Source organism: Panthera tigris, chromosome A2 (genome assembly GCF_018350195.1).
Source record: "Panthera tigris isolate Pti1 chromosome A2, P.tigris_Pti1_mat1.1, whole genome shotgun sequence".
Taxonomy (NCBI): Eukaryota; Metazoa; Chordata; class Mammalia; order Carnivora; family Felidae; genus Panthera; species Panthera tigris.
Genome location: NC_056661.1, coordinates 78,469,052 through 78,489,387, shown reverse-complemented (window position 1 = coordinate 78,489,387; position 20,336 = coordinate 78,469,052). Strand labels below are relative to the sequence as shown.

Here is a 20,336-nt window from a genome sequence, read left to right as displayed (position 1 = left end):
CTTGGGATTCTCTCTCCCTTTGCAAATAAATAAAACTTAAAAAAAAAAAAAAGAGCTGGAGGCTTAACCAACTGAGCCACCCAGGTGCTCATCATTTATTTTTATTGTTGAATAGTATTCCATTGTATGGATACATCACATTTTGTTTATCCATTTATCAGTTGATGGACATCTGGGTCGTTTCCCTTTTTTTGGCTGCTATAAACATTGGTGTAAACTTTTGTATGACGCACGTTTTCAAATTCTTGAGTATATACCTAGAAGTGCAATAGCTGAGTTATATGGTACTTGGTGTAGAGGACTAGCCAGGCTGTTATCCAAAATAGGTGTACTATTTTACATTTTTACCAGCAGGGCATGCAGGTTCCAATTTCTTCACATCCTCACCAACACTTTTTATTGTAAGTCTTTTTGACTTTAGCCATCATAGTGGATGTGAAGTGATAGCTCATTGGGGTTTTAAATTGCTTTTCCCTAATGATTAGTGATTCCCTAATGATGTTGAACATCTTTCCGTGTGCTTTCTGGCCATTAATCTATGTTCTTTGGAGAAATGTCTACTCAGATCACCTGTTTTTATTTTACTTATTTTTTTTTGGAGACAGAGTGTGCACGTGTATGTGAGTGGGGGAGGGGCAAAAGCAGAGAGAGAGAGAGAGAGAGAGAGAGAGAAAATATCTTAAGCAGGCTCCATGTGGGCTTGTCACAGACCCTGGGATCATGACCTGAGCCAAAATCAAGAGTCAGACACTCAAAAGACTGAGCCACCGAGGTGCCTCTCACTTGCCCGTTTTTAGACTGTCATTTGTCCTTGTATCTTTGCTTTGTAAGAGTTCTTTAAAAATCCTGGATGGAAGTCACCCTTCCAAAACTCGAAACTAAGGGTTTTGTTTTTTGTTTTTGTTTTCCTATGATGGTAACAGTGGGCTTCTTTGAAGCTAGGAAATATTCTTATGTTGTGGAAGCTGTTGATTTGGGATTCTAAATGCACTGTATACTCATACTGTATACTTAAGGCATGCAATTTTTGCTCCTTTATATTTTTGATAAATCTGACCTCATTTTCATTAATCATTTTACACTACCTTTGGAGTACAAAATTTGCAGGGTCCCACCGCTGTTCTTCTGCCAAATTCATTACAAATTCAAAAGTTGATACAGTTTTTCCTTAAATATTCTGTCCCATAATACAATTAACATCTTCACTATCTTTATCAATGTCCTTTGGCCATTTAGCAAGATTGAAAACATCATCATTTATTATCTAATAATAATGATTACCAGTTACTTTAGTTTTCTTCTTGGCAAAAATTCTTTCTGTGCTTAGGATGCTTTAGTTTTAAAATATTACTTTCTGGGGATGCTTGGATGGCTCAGTTGTTTGAGCTTTTGACTTCTGATTTTGACTCAGGTCATGATCCCAGGGTCATGGGATGGAGCCCTGCATCAGACTCCACAGTGAGCATGGAGCCTGCTCAAGATTCTCTCTCTCTCTCTCTCTCTCTCTCCCTCTCCCTCTCTCTCTCTCTCTCTCTCTCTCTCTCAAATAAAATATTATTTCTGCTTATTGAGCACTTACTGTATTTAAGGCATAGAAATAGATGCTGCATAGACACCATGTCATTTCCATTTCACCACCCTGTGGGGTTAGTATTATGACCTCCATTTTACAGATGAGTAGTCTGAGGCTCAAAACCCAAGTCTGACTTTACTGCCTGAGCTTTTAACTTTTACAACACTGCCTAAAGAGGTAGAGGAATACTACATCACAGATTTTTATCATGTTGTGTTTTTAAAAACACATGAACAGATGCAACTTCGTGTAGTCGGCTACTGCAACCATGCACTGGAAGTCCAGAAAAGTCCTCTGTTCCTAGGACTACGGAGGAAAACTGGTGAGCTCCAGCAAACCCCAAGCCTAAATTTCACCTTTGCTACAACAGGGGTTTGAAACCCAAGGAAGAATGCAAACTATGTAAGCTCTCAGATTACCACCAACTCATAACCTCTACAATCCTAACTCCCATGAGAATGATTACTTTATGTAACACAGTCTACAGGACAGCAGGGCAGCATATACAGGTTTAGGTTTATGAAACCAAGTATTTAGTTATTTTTCAGGTTAATTTACTTACTTATTAAGTAACCTCTACACCCAACATGGAGCTCGAATAACGCCGAGAGTCTAAGTGTTTATTGATGGGATCCCCACCCTACCTTACCCTAGAGGGATTCCCTATTTACTGCCTTAAAGAGAATCAGATTTCTTTTTAATTTTTAAATATTTATTTTTGAGATAAGGAGTATAACCAGGGGAGGGGCAGAGAGAGAAGGGGACAGAGGATCTGGAGCGGGCTCTGCGCTGACAGCAGTGAGCCTGATGTGGGCTCGACCTCATGAACAGTGAGATCATGACCTATGCTCAAATGACTGAGCCACCCAGGCGCCCCAAGAGAATCAGATTTCTTAAAATAAATTTTACCACGCAATTTATATCCTATGCCACTGTCTTTAAAGGTGGGAGAGTGGAGATGTAAGTTTAATAAACTGGGAAGTGCTTGTTAACAGAGATCACAAACTACACCATCTCTGTCAGGCTACTCTGGGTCGCAGTCACCCAACTGCTTATTGTACTGAGCCAAGATTTACCTATAAAAAAAGAAACTAAAAACACAATCCCCGATGGGAGAAAAACTTACTTTTTGGGTTATACCCTTCTGAACACTGATGTATTTTTATTTTTTCCATGTACATGTATTATCTTAAAACACAAAAAAATTAGAAGGATATTATGGATCAGTTGATGAGATACACTGGTTCATTTGGCCCAGACATGAATAGTTATAAATGACAGCAACAGGGCACCTGGGTGGCTCAGTTGGTGAAGTGTGACTTCAGCTCAGGTCATCATCTCATGGTTTATAAGTTTGAGTCCTGTGTCGGGCTCTGTGCTGACAGTTCAGAGCCTGGAGCCTGCTTTGGATCCTGTGTTTCCCTCTCTCTCTGCCCCTACCCTACTCACGGTCTCTCTCTCAAAAATAAATAAACATTAAAATAAATTTAAAAATCACAGCAACAAAAAATCTATCTTCTTTTTTTATGAGAGCTCTTTCAGACAAAAGTTAAGGAATGAAATACAAACCTTCCAACTTGATATGTGGGGACAGCGGTAGTTCCAAATCTTTGCATTCCATAGTAGTTAATAAATCCAATCTCCTTGAGAGAGTTCATGGCTTGCTGAACTTGTTCATCAGTTCCTGTTATATTTCTGTTAAGGGCCCAAATTTCCCAGAAAAAAATTTAGTGAAACACATTCATGGATACATAATATGGATAAATGATATGGCTTAGCTTCCATGCCTTTCCCCTTTTTTTAAAAAAGGTTTTAGGGCTGCCCTGGGTGGCTCAGTCGGTTAAGCGTCTGACTTCAGCTCAGGTCATGATCTCCCGGTTCACAGGTTCAAGCCTGGCATCAGGCTCTATGCTGACAGAACCTAGAGCCTGCTTCAGATTTTATGTCCCTCTCTCTCTCTGCCCCTCCCCCATTCAAACTGTCACTCAAAAATAAAGAAACATTAAAAATTTTTTTTTAAGTTTTATTTAAGTAATCTCTACACCCCACGTGGAGCTCGAACTCATGACTCTGATATCAGGAGTCACATGCTCTTCCTACTGAGCCAGCCAGGTGCTCCTCCCTGCCTTTCCCTTATCCCCAGTAGCCTTCTCTCTACCTCCTGAGGACTCTTTTCTTTTTTTAAATTGTAAATGGAAGCTCTGTACCCACTAAACAACAGCTCTCCTTTCCCCCTCCTATGCCAGGCCCCAGGTAACCTCTACTCTATTTCTTGTGTCTGTGAGTGCGCCCAGCCAGGTACTGCATGTAGGTGGAAGCACAGCCTCTTGATCTTTAAACCCTGTGTTGGAAGCAGACAGCTTCTCTCCAAAGGAAGGGCTGAGATCTGAGAGGTGAGGGGGCGTTGGTACAAATACTCCAGCAGTACTTGCTCTCCCGGCCCTATGGGGCTCTGCTCTGCCTTCCTTTCCTGCCACACCTGTTAGTGCCAGCTCACCTGGGTTGATCACTGGTGCAAACAGACGTGAGGTGCTCCAGCAAGACCCTCTAGTCTGCATTCCTACCTGCAGTTCTTTACCTGAGGACAACAGTGAAGTGGTTCCCTTGAAGCTCTCCCAATTTCAGAGGGTTTTTCTGATAGCTGAAATTCCCTAGCTTAAAGTTCATCAAGCACTTGTTCAAGTGGGCAAGTCTTTGAGCAGTTATTCTAAAAAATATAAAATAAAAAAAGGAGCACAAAGAGATCATGAAATACTGCCTCACTGAAAAATAGTCCAGGACGCTTGTTACTTGTTTCTACTTGAAACCAGACTGCAGCACGCTATGAAGAGTGAAAAAGGCACCCCAGCAGCTAGGGTGAGCGTTACTTTCCATTTTCCTCTGGACTGTTCCTCCAGCAAAATGATACTGGTTCATTCTTATTGTACAGATGTAACCTGGGCCATATTTATACTCATAAAGCCTCAAGTTATTTATAATGAGTAATGGGACAATTATATAGGCGCAATCTGCTACTTTTTGTGACGAGGGGAAGGGTGCGGCAAGGGGATAAGAGCAGAGAGCAATCCCATACAACTGCAGAGATTGTTATTAAACATTTTAAAGAGTCAGTCCCATTTTCAGAAAAATATTGTAATCTTGCTACAGGAAACTTGGAAAAGTACAAAGAAAGGCAATTTATAGTTTCGTTACCTGAAAACAATGTTAATATCTAACTTTGTAATTCCTCCCATTCTTTTTTTTTTCATTCTTTTCTTTTTCTTTTTTTTAAAGTTTATTTTGAGAGAGAGAGGGAGAGAGAAGGGGAGGGGCAAAGAGAGAGAGAGAGAGACTGAGAGAGAATCTGAAGCATGCTTTTTCACTGTAAGCGCTGAGCCTGATGTGGGGCTCAAACCCACAAACCATGAGATCATGACCTGAGCTGAAATCAAGAGTCAGACACTTAACCAACTGAACCACCCAGGTACCCCTCCAGTCTTTTCTTCTTAAACACATGATAGATATAGACAGACAGATAGATAGACAGACAGATAGAGATGGAATCTTACCACGAATGTGTACCTTGCTATAATTTAAAAGGTATTAGAAAGTGTTCATGAAAAATCCCTAAGTAGCAATACATGTAGAAAAACAAATAGAGGACTGAAAAACTTTTGTCCTTTCTCCAGCCCTTAACAACTCTCCCCACCAGTAGCCAATGTTAATAGCTTCTCATGTTTCCTTCCAGAAACACTTTCTGTATATAGAAGCATGTAAGTACCTACTGTCTCCTCTCTTTTAAGTATTTTTTGGGAACCTTTTAACATAAATGTCATATATATGGAAAAATACACAACTCATAAGTGTTCTGCTTGATGAATTTTCACAAAGTAAACACGACCATGTAACTAATACCCAGATCCTCCCTTTTAGAAAACAAATTTCATTACATTATAAATTGTTCAGCATCTTGCTTTTTTTCACTTAAAAATGAATATCTGATGGGGTGCCTGGATGGCTCAGTCGGTTAATCGTCTGACTTTGGCTCAGGTCATGATATCGTAGCTTGTGGGTCTGAGCCCTGTGTTGGAATCTGCACTGATAGCCTGCTTGGAATGCTCTCTCCTTTTCTCTGCCCCTCCCCCCCCTGCACTTTCTCTCTCAAAATAAACTTCAAAAAAAAAAACAATGAAAATCCGAGGTTTACTTTATTCACGCAGTACTTCTGAAGCTGCCTCGTTCTTTGGCCAGCGGCACAAGGATGGCTGCTGTCCTACATGGATATTCAATCCTTTACGTGACCAGTCTCCTTTGAAGGGCATTTAAATTGCTACCTATCTTTTGCTATCACACACAATTCTATAGCAAATAACCTTACACATACTTCTTTGTGCATCTATATAGGTACATGACTGGAATAAATCCCTAGATGTGGATTTAAAATTTTAATCCCTATTGCCCTCCAAAAATGTTTTATCAGGGCGCCTGGGTGGCTCAGTCGGTTAAACGTCCGACTTCAGCTCAGGTCATGATCTCATGGTCCGTGAGTTCGAGCCCTGTGTCGGGCTCTGTGCTGACTGCTCAGAGCCTGGAGCCTGTTTCGGATTCTGTGTCTCCCTCTCTCTCTGACCCTCCCCCATTCATGCTCTGTCTCTCTCTGTCTCAAAAATAAACGGTAAAAAAAAAAATTTTTTTAATTAAAAAAAAAATGTTTTATCAATTTATGTTCACACTATTAATATGTAAGTGCTTGCTGCCTCATCCCTGTGTCTCCTCCCATAGCATAGTATAAACCTTTTTGAGCTCTGCCAGTCTGTTAAGAATGGTATTTTATCTTGGTTTTTACCTACATACTTCCTACTGCAAGGGACATTTAAACATTTCTACATATGTTGACTGCGAACTGCCTGTTCTGTTACCTATTTTTTTAACCTATTTCTAAGATGTGTTTACTTATTTAGAGAGAGCGAGAGCTCAAGCGTGTACATGAACAAGGGGTGGGCAGAGAGGAAAGATACAGAATCTCAAGCAGGGTCTGCGCTGTTAGCGCAGAGCCTGATGCCGGGCTTGATCTCATGAACCACGAGACCGTGACCTGAGCCGAAATCAAGAGCTAGGATGCTCAACCAAGTAAGTCATCCAGGTGCCGCTGCCACCCGCCCCCCCCCCCCCCCGCCTCTGCCTTTTTTAAACCTATTTTTGATATTATTTTTCTTGCTGTTTTTATATAGTAAGGTAATCTCTTTACCACACGTTTTGCAAATAGTAACTCCCATTTTGTGAATTTAGAGTAGTTTATACTTCAGAAAATTTCCTGATTGTTAAATTATAAAAATTCAAATGACAGAAAAGTGGCAACAATGTAATGGACCTTATACTTTGCAGGGAGATTGACCAAATGTTAACTTTTCCCAAGATTTACTTTACATCTCTTTCTAGATCTATAAACACCCACAAAGTAAATGCTTGACTGACCCATGTGAGTTAGTTGCAGACATCACACCTTACTCCTAGAGAGCTGTGTGTGTGTCTCCTAGAACAGGCAGTTGCCTGCCTAACCAAGCGGGTCATGCTCAGGAAGCCTAACATGAAATTCCACACTACCAACAAGCAATCCATATCCAAACTCACTCAATTACCCAGTAACACAATTTCGATTTTTTTTAAGCTCCTAAAATTCAAGATCTAACCGAGGACCACATACTCCCATTGGGACATCCAGTTATTCGCCATTAAGGTATCTGGATCTGCCCAGCCTTTTGCATTACGTTGGTATCGGGCTTTTAGCAGAATCCAGGCCAGCTGTTTTACACCATGCCTTTACATTTGGATTTGCCTGATTGACGCCTCGTGATTAGACTTAGGTACACATATTACGTAGGTGATACTGTGGTTTTGGTGTATCACAGCAAAAGGCAATAATGTTCAGTCTGTCCATCACTGATGGTATAAACTTAATCACTGGGTTATGATGGTACTTGCTAGGTTTTTCTACTGTAATGGGACCTTTCTCTCTTTTCCCCTACCATCCATCCATCCATCCACTCATCCATCCATCCATCCACTTAAAAATGTTTATTAGTTTTGAGAGAAAGAAAGAGAACATCAGCAGGAGAGAGGCAGAGAGAGGGGGACAGAGGATTAAAGCGGGCTCTACAGTGACAGCAGAGAGCCTGATGTGGGGATCAAACTCAGGAACTGTGAGATCCTGACCTGAACTGAGATGCTTAACCGACTGAACCACCCCAGGCGCCCCTTCCTTTCTTTGTAATTAGTAAACTGAAGGGTGGTATTTTAAAAACTGGGCAACTACCCTGTTCTCCCACAGTCTTGCATCAGCTTGTTCAGGTATCTGAGAATTCATATTGCCTGAAGCAAATACTACTGGATTGATGTGTTTTTCTGTACTACCACTCCTGCTTTAGCTGGCATTCTTCCGTAAATAAGGACTATATAGTAAAACTGTAGTTATGTTCATGAATATTTTTTTAGTAGGTCTGGGATTTAAGTCATCCTTAGAAAGAGTATTCCTAGTTGGAGATTATTAAAGTACGTTAAGTAGAGTACGTTTACAGTTGTTTTCCTAGTAAGAAGGGCACTTCTGTTTTGTTTTGGCTTAGAGTAGTGATTACTTTTTATCATGGCTCATTTAGAGCAGAGTCGGCCTCCATGGGTTCACTAACCCACTAATTTTCACTACTGGGTTTTTACAAGTTTCCACTGGTTGTGGAGAAAAACAGAACTCTGGGCACTGTTGTTCCAGGGGCTGAGGGGGAGCTTCCGTTTCTCGCTCCCCAGCCCACCTCTGATGCAAAAAGTGGATGGTTTAGGAAGGAGCAGGATAGGTGATGCTCACTCAGGTTTTCCTGTTCTCGCCACCTGCTTTACACCATGCAGCTCGTCGTGCTAAGCAACAAGGAGGTCAAGGGAAGAAAAGGGCAAGTGTTTTTCACACACAGACTGGCAACCAGGTCAGCTGCAGCTCAGTGGCTTGGACTCCACATTTTAAAATAACAGCATCACATGTGCCATTTTGATTTATGTCCTTTTAAAAAGGTACATTGTGGGGGCACCTGTGTGGCTCAGTCAGCTAAGTGTCCAACTTTGGTTCAGTTAATGATCTCACAATTCACGGGTTCGGGCTCCGCATTGGGCTCTGTGCTGACAGCTCAGAGCCTGGAGCCTGCTTCGGATTCTGGGTCTCCTTCTTTCTCTGCCCCTCCCCTGCTTGCACTGTCTCTCTCCCTCTCAAAAATAAACAAACATCAAAAAACTTTTTTTTAAATAATAAAAATAAATTTTTTAAATGTTTATTTTTGAGAGAAAGAGAAAGAACGGGAGCAGGGGAGGGGCAGAGAGAGAGGGAGATACAGAATCTAGAGCAGGCTCCAGGCTCTGACCTCTGAGCACACAGCCTGATGTGGGGCTCAAACTCAAAGAACTGTGAGATCATGACCTGAGTTGAAGTCGGACACTCAACCAACTGAGCCACCAAGGTGCCCCAGGGATCTGACTCATGATCCTGGCTCAGGTCATGACCTTACCATTTGTGGGATTGAGCCCTGAGTCAGGCTCTGTGCTGACAGTGTGGAACCTGTGTGGGATTCTCTTTGCCCCTCCCGCGCTCTCTCAAGCAGAAAATAAACTTTAAAAAAAATAAGACAATGGCTTTTCATTTGAAATTGATTTTTAATGTTTATTCATTTTTGAGAGACAGAGCACGAGTGGGAGTAGGGCAGAGAGAGAGAAACACACACATGCAGAATCTGAAGCAGGCTCCAGGCTCTGAGCCATCAGCACAGAGCCCGATGCGGGGCTCAAACCCATGAACTGTGAGATCATGACCTGAGTTAAAGTTGGACAGTCAACCAACTGAGCCACCCAGGAGCCCCTCATTTGAGATTTTCAAATTTTGTCATGTTAAAATATTTTTATATTGTTATGACAACATTCATCTCTACTTTGGTAAAGAGGTTTTTTAAAATTAGAAATAATCTGGCGTGCCTAGGTGTTTTAGTTGGTTAATTGTACAACATGGGCTTAGGTCACGATCTCTTGGTTCACAAGTTCGAGCCCCACGTCAGGCCCTGTGCTGACAGCTCAGAGCGTGGAGCCTGCTTTGGATTCTGTATCCGTCTCTCTCTGCGCCTCTCCTGCTTGTGCTGTCTCTGTCTCTCAAAAATAAACATTAAAAAAGAAAATTAAAATAAATAAAATAAAATTAGGAATAATCCAATATGCTTGAAAATAATTCATCAATTGAAATTTACTTTTTTACTTAAGATTCCCCAATTTGTGCCATTTGGGTTGTTCACAAGTTCTCAAAATTATAAATAATGCTGCATAGTATATCATTGCACATAAGAAAACAGTTTTAAGTTTTTCTAAATTCAGATTTCCTCTGAAAAGATAGCTACTCTGAGAACTACTAGAATGAAGAGCGTTTGTGCTTCACTTTGTTGAATAATATACTTTACGCTCTAGACTGGTTTTCAGCACTGGTCCCTGAGCTCATTCCTGCTAGCGGGAGACATGGTCCAGCTATGGCCTGAAATACAAGAGTTGGAAGTGTGGGTGTGTGTCTGAAAGTGGATTCTGGGCCTCGGGCCTGTATAAAAGGCTGAGCTCTGCCCCAAAGTGCCTGGTCTATACACCCAAAGTAGCAGATCGTGGACGCAGCCCCACAAAGGAGTGAACCGTGCCCTGCAGTGTCTGAAGTCCCAGTGTTACGTGAAAAATTCTTGGGTAAGTTTTATCTTACTCCTTAGTTAAAAATATGCTGCTACTGAGTTAAATAAATTGCTTAAAATGCACCTATATAACCCTACCTTGCCATTTCATCTCACAGAATTCTCTTTTTCTTTGCTGAAAATTTCCCTATACTTTCTGAGGACAATCAATTCTTTGATGCATATCAATCAGCTTATTTGTTTCCTAGTTCAATATGTGCAGAAGCAGGCTGACCAAATTTGAGAAAAAAAATCTGTCATTGCCCCATTAATTAACACAAAATGTAGGAAGCTAACCAGAAGTTGGGAAACGGGCAGAGCTCATACTCCATCCCCTCCCCACCACCAACACCTTGTCCAACCTGAGAACCACATAGCACAGAGCAGGTCAGGTCCAGCCTTGGACCAGCTGCTCAGAGCAGCTCCGTGAGCAAAGGGGCACCAGGCATTGACTGCATATAGAGGGGGACACTGGCGGAACCAACAAGGCATAAATTCATTCAGGAACTATATCCCAAAGAATTCAGGAGGCAGAGGGATTATGATGCACAGAGTGAGGAAGACGAGGACAGAACTCCTCTTTGGTCAGTAACAACTACACAGAAACAAAATATTTAAGGCAACCTGGCAGCTCTGGGGAGATCCTGGAGGGTACTCTGAGAGAGCCATGGAGGTGCCTGCTCTGTTGTTTTCCTTCTTTTTAAAGCTGAGATAGAATTAACATAACCTAAAATTGGTAATTTTAACTGTTACAAAGTTCAGTGCTTTTAGTATATTCACAATGTTGTGCAACAGTTATGGCTATCTAATCCCAGAACGTTTCCATGATCCCAAAAAACCCTACACCTACTTACCCCTTTCCCGCTGGCTGCAGCCCCTGGCAAGCACTCACCTACTCTCTGTCTCTACACATTTCCCTGCTGTGGACATTGCATATAAATGTAATCAGATCATATGTGGCCTTTGGTGCCTGACTTCTTTTACTCCGCATCACATTTTAAAGATTCACCCATGCTGTAGTATGCATCAGTACTCCATTCCTTCTTATGGATGGATCACATTCTGTTGCCAATCCCTTTAAAGTTTTTTAATTCTTTATTTCTTTTTGAGAGAGAGAGAGAGAGAGAGAGAGAGAGGAAGTCACAGAATCCGAAGCAGGCTCCAGGCTCTGAGCTGTCAACACAGAGCCTGATGCAGGGCTTGAACACACGAATCATGAGATCATGACCTGAGCCGAAGTCAGACATTTAACCAACTGAGCCACCCAGGTGCCCCTCTATTGTCTATTCTTGAACATACAACAGACACGTATTTCTGAATCCCACTGGCACAGGAGAAAGCAGGAGCTATATTCATTCTGAAGGATGGGTATTCCCTGATAAGAGATGAAGTGGTATAGACAGTATCTTCATGATACTGTTCACAGTTGTAATTTTGACGACCTCAGATGGAGCTCTCTGGTTTGTAAATTCATAGTGAATTCTGTGAATAACTTGGGAATACTAAAAATCTCACTCTCAAACATAAGGAGCCAACGTAAGCAACAGGTTGCATAACAGCCCTTATTAACAAAGGCACTGAAACTGGCCCAGGTTCAAAAAGGAGACTGGCAGGAAGAGGCAAGAAAAGAAACAAATCATTCTGAATGAGGCTGTTCCTGCCTGAGATCCTGTGAAAATGACGAGGTGGCTGGAGAGTTACATGAAGCTGGAAAGCAATGCTGCTTACCCCTAGGATTGAGCGATTCAGCAATAATTAAAACGCCTGTGTGGCAGAGAGGGTTTATCCTGTCTACCAGTTCTCACGGGAAAGGCCGCCTGCCTGGCCCCGGGTATCCATTAAGCAAACGAAGGGTGTAGCCTGCATCCGCGAGATAAGTGCTATGTGCTTTCCAAAGGCCAACGCTGAGGTGTCTAATATGGTTTCTTACTAAGTCAACAGGAAGATGATAAAAGCAGCAAAGGGCTATGGAGACAGAGCGCAGTGTGATCAAGTAGGACACCTGGTGGCTGACCAAGAAGAGAGATAAATATCTTCATTCCAAATATTCAAAGATTTCATATCATATAATGCAATCTAAAATAAGGAGATGCCATGTTCTGACCTCAAATTAGCAAATGATTTATTTTATTAAAAAACAATTTTAACATTTATTTATTGTTGAGCAACAGAGTGTGAGCAGGGAAGGGGCAGAGAGAGAGGGAGACACAGAATCTGAAGCAAGTTCCAGGCTCTGGGCTGTCAGCATAGAGCCTGATGTGGGGCTCGAACCCGCAAACCGTGAGATCATGACCTGACCTGAAGTCAGACGTTTAACCGACTGAGCCACCCAAACATCCCTGTTTTTTTTCTTTTTTTAAATCACAAGTTGTGTTAGGGAGGATTCTGGGGAAGCAGAATAGAGGTGGTAAGTTGGTACTGCCTTTCCATAGGGTAATTAGGCCTTGGTATCAAAAACCCAAAACCTGAGTTTCACATTCTCTTTAAGTCAGAATTCCACTGCTAAGTTTATCTTAATGGAGTTTTCACAGATGTGCCCAAGATTTAGCTACCGATATGTCTATCATGGAATTGCTTATAATAGCAAGAAATGGGAAACAATGTCAACATCCCCAAATAGAGTAACAGTTCATAAATTAGGATTCGCCATATATCTAAATATCTTTTGCTATGTACTAAAAGGGAAAGAGGTACACCATTTACTGTTCACGAGAACACATTCTATATAAATATTTTGGTTCAAAGGAAAAGAGTCGCTCACAAAAAACACACCGAGCTGTGCATAAGGCAACTAGGAGGAAGGACAATTATGGCTAAATTTCACTTTCTACCTCGTTCTTTCTGTGATGAAAACAAAACTAACTTATTTTTTAAAAGATTTTGTTTTTAAGTCACCTCCACACCCAACATGGGGCTCGAACTCACAACCCTGAGATCAAGAGTTGCATGACTGCCAGCCAGGCGATGAATTTATTTTTTTTTTTTTTTTACTTATTTTTTAATTTATGTGAAAAAAATTCACAGAGCCAGCCAGAAAGCACAGGAATTGTCTACAATGATATTTTAGCTCCCAAAGGGAAGGCAAGAACCTTCTGTGTCCCACATCCATGGAGGATGGAAAACCTGAGCCCTCAAATCACTGCTGTTCCCCACTTCTGACTAGCCCCCACCGACCCACTCCCCCTGGAGGCGATTTCAAATCCTCACACTCTTTTCAAGTTCCCCTCCCCCCTCCTGCCCCCTCCACTCTCAGCAGAGGACTCCACATTCTATGTGTCATGGGAAGAAAAAGAACAGGCCACCAAGTAGAACTTCTTCAGGTATCTTGTGCTGCTCTCTTTCAAACACATCAGCATTTGCACACACAGTAAAGTCACAGAGAGCAGACATTCTTACTCTGCTTTCACTACTACATTCTGCCTCCATCCCAAGGTCAAGGAGGAAAAGGACTGGAAAATGCAGCAGGGTGCAACCGGACGCTTAACCCCAACACCACTGCAAGTGAATCCAAACAGTGGGAAAGCAGCGGACTACAGGGGATTGTGGGGCAGAGGAGATGCCACCTCAACTCTATGAAAAAATATGGGAATTACAAATAAATATATGTATTTACTTTAAGCGAGAACAGCAAGTATAAATGACTTTTCATGACAGCATAATTAACCTGTGGTAAGCTGTACATATTCAAAACGTACACGTTTTATCGTGTGAATAGGCCCAGGAAACCATCGCCACATTCAAGATAACGAACATACACAGAACCCTCAGAAGTTTCCTCCTGTCCCTTTATTTCTCCCTCCCACCACTCCTTACCTTGGGGGGAGGAGGGGGCATAGATGAAAGCCTAAATTTGACATCACAGAGCTACAAATACATCTTTTCCCCTTCCTTTCACTAAGCTGGCTGGGTTCAGAGCTCCGTTCTCCCACCCCCAGGACATTGCAATGGCCCTGATCTCCAGGGTTACCCACCTGCTCCAGTCACAACCCCTACTCCTGCCCCTACACACAATCCCTCTGTTTATTATATCACGGTCAAGTCCAAGATCCTCACCGAGTCCTATGGCCCCTCAGGATCTGGATCCTGCCATTCCCTTGAGCCTTATTTTTGCTAGCTCCCCAAGACTCAAATGCCTGCCAGGTACCCCACGTGCTGCGCTCCCCAACTCGTTTCCAGCGTCTTTTCACAAGCTGTTTTCTTGATTCAAACCAGCAACCCCAGACCCTCACGGCCCGAGGAAACTCCAACTTGTCCTTCTAGAATCTGGACCAGTGGTTCTCAACCAAGGCGATTTTGCCCTTTAGGGAACATTTGGCAAAATCTGGAGACATTTTTGGTTGTCACAGCTGGGGAGCAGGGGAATGGGTTGGGGGAGAATGCTGCTGGCATCTAGTGGGTAGTGACAAGGGCCACTGCTAAACGTGCACAGGACAGCCCCCAGCAAAGAATTACCCACTTCAAAAGGTGATGGCACAGGCCAAGAAGCCCTGATTAGATGAAAACTCGCACATCCCAATTTCTGTGCAAGCCTCCCTGGCCTGCCCCCCAAAGCAAGCCCCACGCTTTGTTGTCAGGTCTGTCCCAACAACCCCCCATTTTAGCTTTTATCGAACTGTGTGATAAGTTCTGATTTACTTGTCTGCCTGCTCCATTAAATTATAATTGCTTCTAATGCAGAGACCATCTTTTCATCTGTATATCCCTGGTGTGTAACAAAAGGGCTCATTCACTGTTTTGTAATTAAATTTTAAATAACTCGTATTAATAATGAATGAACAACAGAGAGGAAGGAGAGAAAGAAGCACTTATTCTCCTGGCTCTACCACAAAAATCCTTTAAAAACCACACAAATAATACCTGTTTGCTGTAAAAATGTTACAAAATACAGATAAGAAGAAAAAAAAGAAAAATGTGTTTTTCAATAGGCAGAAGCAACCGTTTCAAGGGGGGAGCGGAGGACTCTGGAAGGTGGCGCTAGGGTTTCTGCAGAACGAGTCCCAGTATGTACTCTATACTTACTTGAGAACAGCAATCTCTTGAACGGTTATGGCCCGTTTATCTTTGGTTCCCATGTAGGAGAATATGTTTGGTTTGACTCTGGTAAAACAAAAACAAACGTATGAACTTGCACACCATTAGGAAACTGTATTTCTCGTAATTTAAGATTCAAAATAAATATAAGAAAGTAAACGCCACCCAAATAACTCCTTTCTTAGCAGGGCCCGACTTAGAACATTTGTGGTGAGTGAGTAGCATGTCATTCAAAGACTGGCTAGCCAGTAACCACAAAGGAAACAATGCATTTCCTACTGATTGCAGGCTGTTCATTAGATTACACACCTGTGAAGGTAAAGAGAAACTCATTTCTGACAACATACCACTCTGAAAATTTTACATCTTCAGTTTTTAAAAAGTTAATAATAATGTGAAGTTTCCAAAAACACATGCTATTTCTTTGCATTAAGAAAGCCAAATGCTAAAATAGGGGTAGGAATAGTTTTGATGTAAAAGTGTAAGTAACTACGTTAACTAAGAAGTATTCTACAGAAACCGTTCCACGTGAGAAGGAAAACCACAGGAAAAATTTCTTGAACTCTGTGCACTCCCCAACTGCAGATCTGAGAGGAACTCCCTCCCCAGTGGTCTATTCTCCCAGGCTCAGGTACAGATAGGTACCACTGACTCTCTCCCAGACAGCTAACAACTGGAGTAAAATAAAATGTTACTTACAGAGTACTGCGTCCTACAGGCTGAATGATCTTTCCCCCCAAATCCATATGTGGAAGCCCTGACCCCCACTACCTTAGAACAGTAACTGTATTTGGAGATAGGGCCTTTCAAGAGGGGGTTAAGTTAAAATGAGGCCAGTTTAGGGTGGGCCTTCCGAGCTGACTGGTGTTCTAAAAAGAAGGGAAAATTTGACCACATAGATGCCAGGGACACATGCACACAGAGGGAAGACCATGGCAGGACATGGAGAGCCGGTGGCCATCTGTAGGCCAAGAAGAGGCCTCAGAAAAAAAACAAGTCTTGGGACTTCTAGTCTCCAGAGCTGTGAGAAAATTTGTTTGTTACTTAAGCCACCAGTCTGTGATATTTTGTTATGGCAGCCACAGCAAAGTATCACACTGTGTACCATGTTTAAACTGGGTTTACTATATATCAGAAAGTAAATTTCCATTGCACACAGATTTGCTGCAGTGTCTGTATCCATGATGGAAGAAAAATTCTTCGGCACCGGGCCCATCCTCAGAGACTCCATCTCTGCTATATTTGCACTCCTATGAGAAAATCTGACTGGTCTCAGGTTTTCAATCTAGTCAATCTCCAAGAATTAAGAGTTTACAGTCTAGTAAAGCAAATCCCAGCAAACACATTGAAGCATGGGCTTCCGGGGGAGCAGGTTAATTTTTACTTTCAGCTGGACAGACTGGTAACTCTCAGCTCTACGTGAACTACTTACTTAAAGAATTTCCACCTCGGATCATTGGCAATAAGCAAGGAAGTTAGAACAATTCACCTACTATCTAAGGAAACTATAATTGGGAGACACATTTGCTATCCACTTGCCTGTTTTCCCACTCCTTTTTCATTAGCGTGCAAAGAGGATTTTGTATGGGCACAAGAACAAGATACTAACCGTAAATATTTAGACAGTACGTTAATAGCATCCATGGTGTCTTTGTTTTCCTTGTAGAGTACAAAGTGGCAGTAACTTCCCCTAGATTTTGGCCAAGAATGTTTTCTTGGATCTTAAAAACAAAAAAATTAAATGTTATATATACCATAATAAAAGAATCTAAGTTTTTTCTTATGAAACCTACAAGCTCATTTTTCACCAGAGAACCTCTGAGTGAGAAATCAGATCTAGTCTGACAAGAAATACGGGTTAAATGGTTACAGTTGTGCAGACTATAGGAATTATACTTCCTGTGATTGGGTACGCAACATTGTCCATATTTACACTCAAAAGCTGAAATGCAGGTTGTGTGATAAATGAGTGAGACTAAACAGCGGTCCTCACACAGAGAAACAGAGAGGTCCACTGTTCCCCCGATGGCTTCTGAGTGGGTACTGGCCTTCTAGAACACACACAGTCCAGAGGGAAACAGCACTCCAGTTGGCATCTATACACCTTGCTTTGTATCCTCGGCCAGGTGTTCACACACCCCGGTTGGATGCCTCCACAGGGACGGGGATAAAGTCTGTGAAAGTTGCCACAGTGACGGGTTTGAATTTTCCAAAGGCTACTTCGGTCACAAAAGTTTAGTTAATACTAGTTGGTTTACAAATGTTTACCTGACAGAGCAAGCAGCTGCCATTCAAAACAAAATGGGTCATTATTCTTGGAGAAAAGGAAACTAAAAATTAAGCCAAGTTAAACGTTAACTTCTGAACTACAGTTAGTTTGATTGTTCAACTTTCTGAACACTGGCAAATCTGTCCAGACTTCGGAGAACTTTTAAAAGCATTCTTTTAAACGAACATTTTAACTATACTGTAATGTAGAGACAGATTTTTAAAAAAATATTAGGATTTAAACTTTGATTTTGAAAAATCAACACATTTGGGAGAAAATATGTAAGCCACAATCACACTTTCAGACGCTGTACAATAAGACTCATGGGTCTGGAGCAACACACAGCTGCCACTGTTACTTGAACACATCTAATTCACTTGATTTCTGTAGCTCCATGAAAGAACAACTGTGGAAAAATACTTCATACAATCCTTAAGAGTCGTCTTCTCTTAAAAATGTTCCCTTGTCTTTGTCCCTAAAATAATCCTTTAGCATGAACTCATGAATCCTTCCTCTTCACAGAGATAAGAAACTCCTGGCACTGAAGTTGCTAAGACACCTGGCTTTGTCAAGGCAAAAAGCATTCTCGATAGGCCAGTGATTTATGCTACAATGTAAAGAACAAATGAACCAATAAATCATCTCGGAAAACTGCCACAGCACGTATGCTTGGCAATTGGCTTTTCCTTTCTGATAAATATGAACGTGAGTCTTTTCTGTCTTGGAGAAAAAAAGGATTTCTTTGGCTCTTGGTGTGAATTCCTCACAACTCATCCTCAGAAGATTGTGAATAAGAGTATTATTTTTGGCTTTCCTTCCAGCTCACTACAGTGAAATAAAACTGTCTATACTTAGCACTTGGGAGAAAAATCATTGGCATTTCATTTTATCTACATGAAACACCAACCGCTCTTACCTGCTGCAGTTCTGACCTCTGTCCAAATGCACAGCATAAAGAGCACAAGAGAGCAATGTTTAATTCAGAATAACGTTAAAGTGCTTAAGAGGTGAACATGCAAATGATCGCATGGACAGGTTACCGAGGACTGCTACGGCACCTGCTAGTCATGTGGTGGGTTAACAGCCATTCAGACACGAACAATGGAATGTCTCAGAGGCACATGGTGAACGAGGAGAAAACTCACCTACAGGGACAAGCCTCCCTGTCTCAACCTCCTCACAATGACATGTCAGTGCGTCCTCAAAGTTGCATGGGTACACTGTCTGTACCCGCGGGATGTAGCAAAAGGTTTAATACTGAATACAATACACCATACACCTGAAACTAGTATTACACTCTTATGTCAACACACTGCAATTTAAATAAGAACTTAAAAAAAGACTGAATACAAAATGCTTCCACATTTAGAGACTTGTTTTCACAGAGTACTACCTAAGATTATTTTTAAGATTACCTACGTAATTACTGCTTTGTGTTTTTCTGGGTTTTATGAGTTTCCTGCAGTCAGGTACAACAACTTTACTTGAAAAAAATCATTACAGTTCTCCAGAACTGATAAATTAAAAGGGATTTGAGATGACTTAAGAGACTTATCTATTGAATGAAATGTTCGGAACTTGTTTCTATCATTATTTGACAAGTAACCTGTATGTAAAAGACATTTTTGAGACAGGGAAAAACTGTGCCCTGAGTATTAGATATTAAGAAATTATTGTTCCTTATGTTGGATGTGATACTGGTATGGGGTTTTAGGCCTTAGCTGCTAAATACATACTGAAATACTGATAAGTGAAATGAAGTGCTATGTAGAATTTTCTTTAAAACATTCCACAAGAAAAAATAAGCGGGAGGAGAAGATCACAGAAAAACAACAGAATGTCAATCCTGAAGATGGGTGATGGGAGTACAGTGGTTCAATACTACTTTGTGCACCCGTCTGAAAATGTCCGTAATAAAAAGTTAGTAAAAACTTGTGATAAAAATTGATGAAGTGCAAGCTATACTTTCCTTTAATAACCCCTTCAGAGCATTCACAACCAACTATAATGGTGAGAAATAAATGAAGCCACAAGGTGAAAAAGCTAAACGCTATTACACCTTGAGGGAGACCATGACAACTGAGTATGAGTTTTGGCTCACACACATGCATCTTTTATTAGCGAAACCAAGCACTGAGCATGCATACAATTATCTCCTCTGTCTAAAGCAGATACAAAGGTTCTTTTTCTAAGTGTACTCAGGATACAAAATAGCAAGCATATGTATTAATTAACTGGGAATATTTTGAATAACAGAAAAATCAACGAGTCTCAACTTATTTTGAGCAATTTGACTTTCTCAACTCTGAATCCTTAGAACTCTAAGTAGGATATGAGTAGCTTTGTAATTGAAGAGAATTTAAAATAACTTTGAGACTTTTTTTCAAGACATTCTGATTTAAAATGTGAATGCAAAAAATTCTCAGGCTGAGATCACTGGAAGCAACCTTCTGATGGTCTGATACAGCAGCATCAGTACAGCAGAAATAGAAACCAACAGCAGAAGAAACCATATTCAGGAAGATTCATGTACTGAGCCGAGATCCTCATGAATAAGGAAGGAAAAAATGTAGTTTGAGAAAGATGACCGTATGGGGTAGCCTGCAGAACATTCTTTCCTCCTTATTCGAGGCCATTTCCACGACTGCACCCCTGCTCACTGACCTTGCCAGCACCCTCAGGACCCTGCTCCACCCACTACTACTCTCCTAACATGATTTCTGCCTGCCCACTCCCCCCTGGCTCTATCCCTTCA

General features: G+C 41.5%; 1 protein-coding gene across 10 annotated transcripts in view; it reads right to left on the bottom strand.

Annotated features, from left to right (window-relative positions):
• PUS7 (pseudouridine synthase 7) overlaps window positions 1–20,336 on the bottom strand; it is a 76,171-nt gene that overhangs the window by 14,746 nt on the left and 41,089 nt on the right. For all 10 annotated transcript variants that reach the window (XM_042964671.1, XM_042964628.1, XM_042964635.1 and 7 more), the window contains 4 exons: window positions 16,922–17,033; window positions 15,301–15,378; window positions 4,152–4,280; window positions 3,143–3,268 (listed from right to left, as the gene is read on the bottom strand). In XM_042964671.1, coding sequence (XP_042820605.1) covers window positions 3,143–3,268; window positions 4,152–4,280; window positions 15,301–15,378; window positions 16,922–17,033 — 445 coding nt within the window. The remainder of the gene's footprint in view (window positions 1–3,142; window positions 3,269–4,151; window positions 4,281–15,300; window positions 15,379–16,921; window positions 17,034–20,336) is intronic.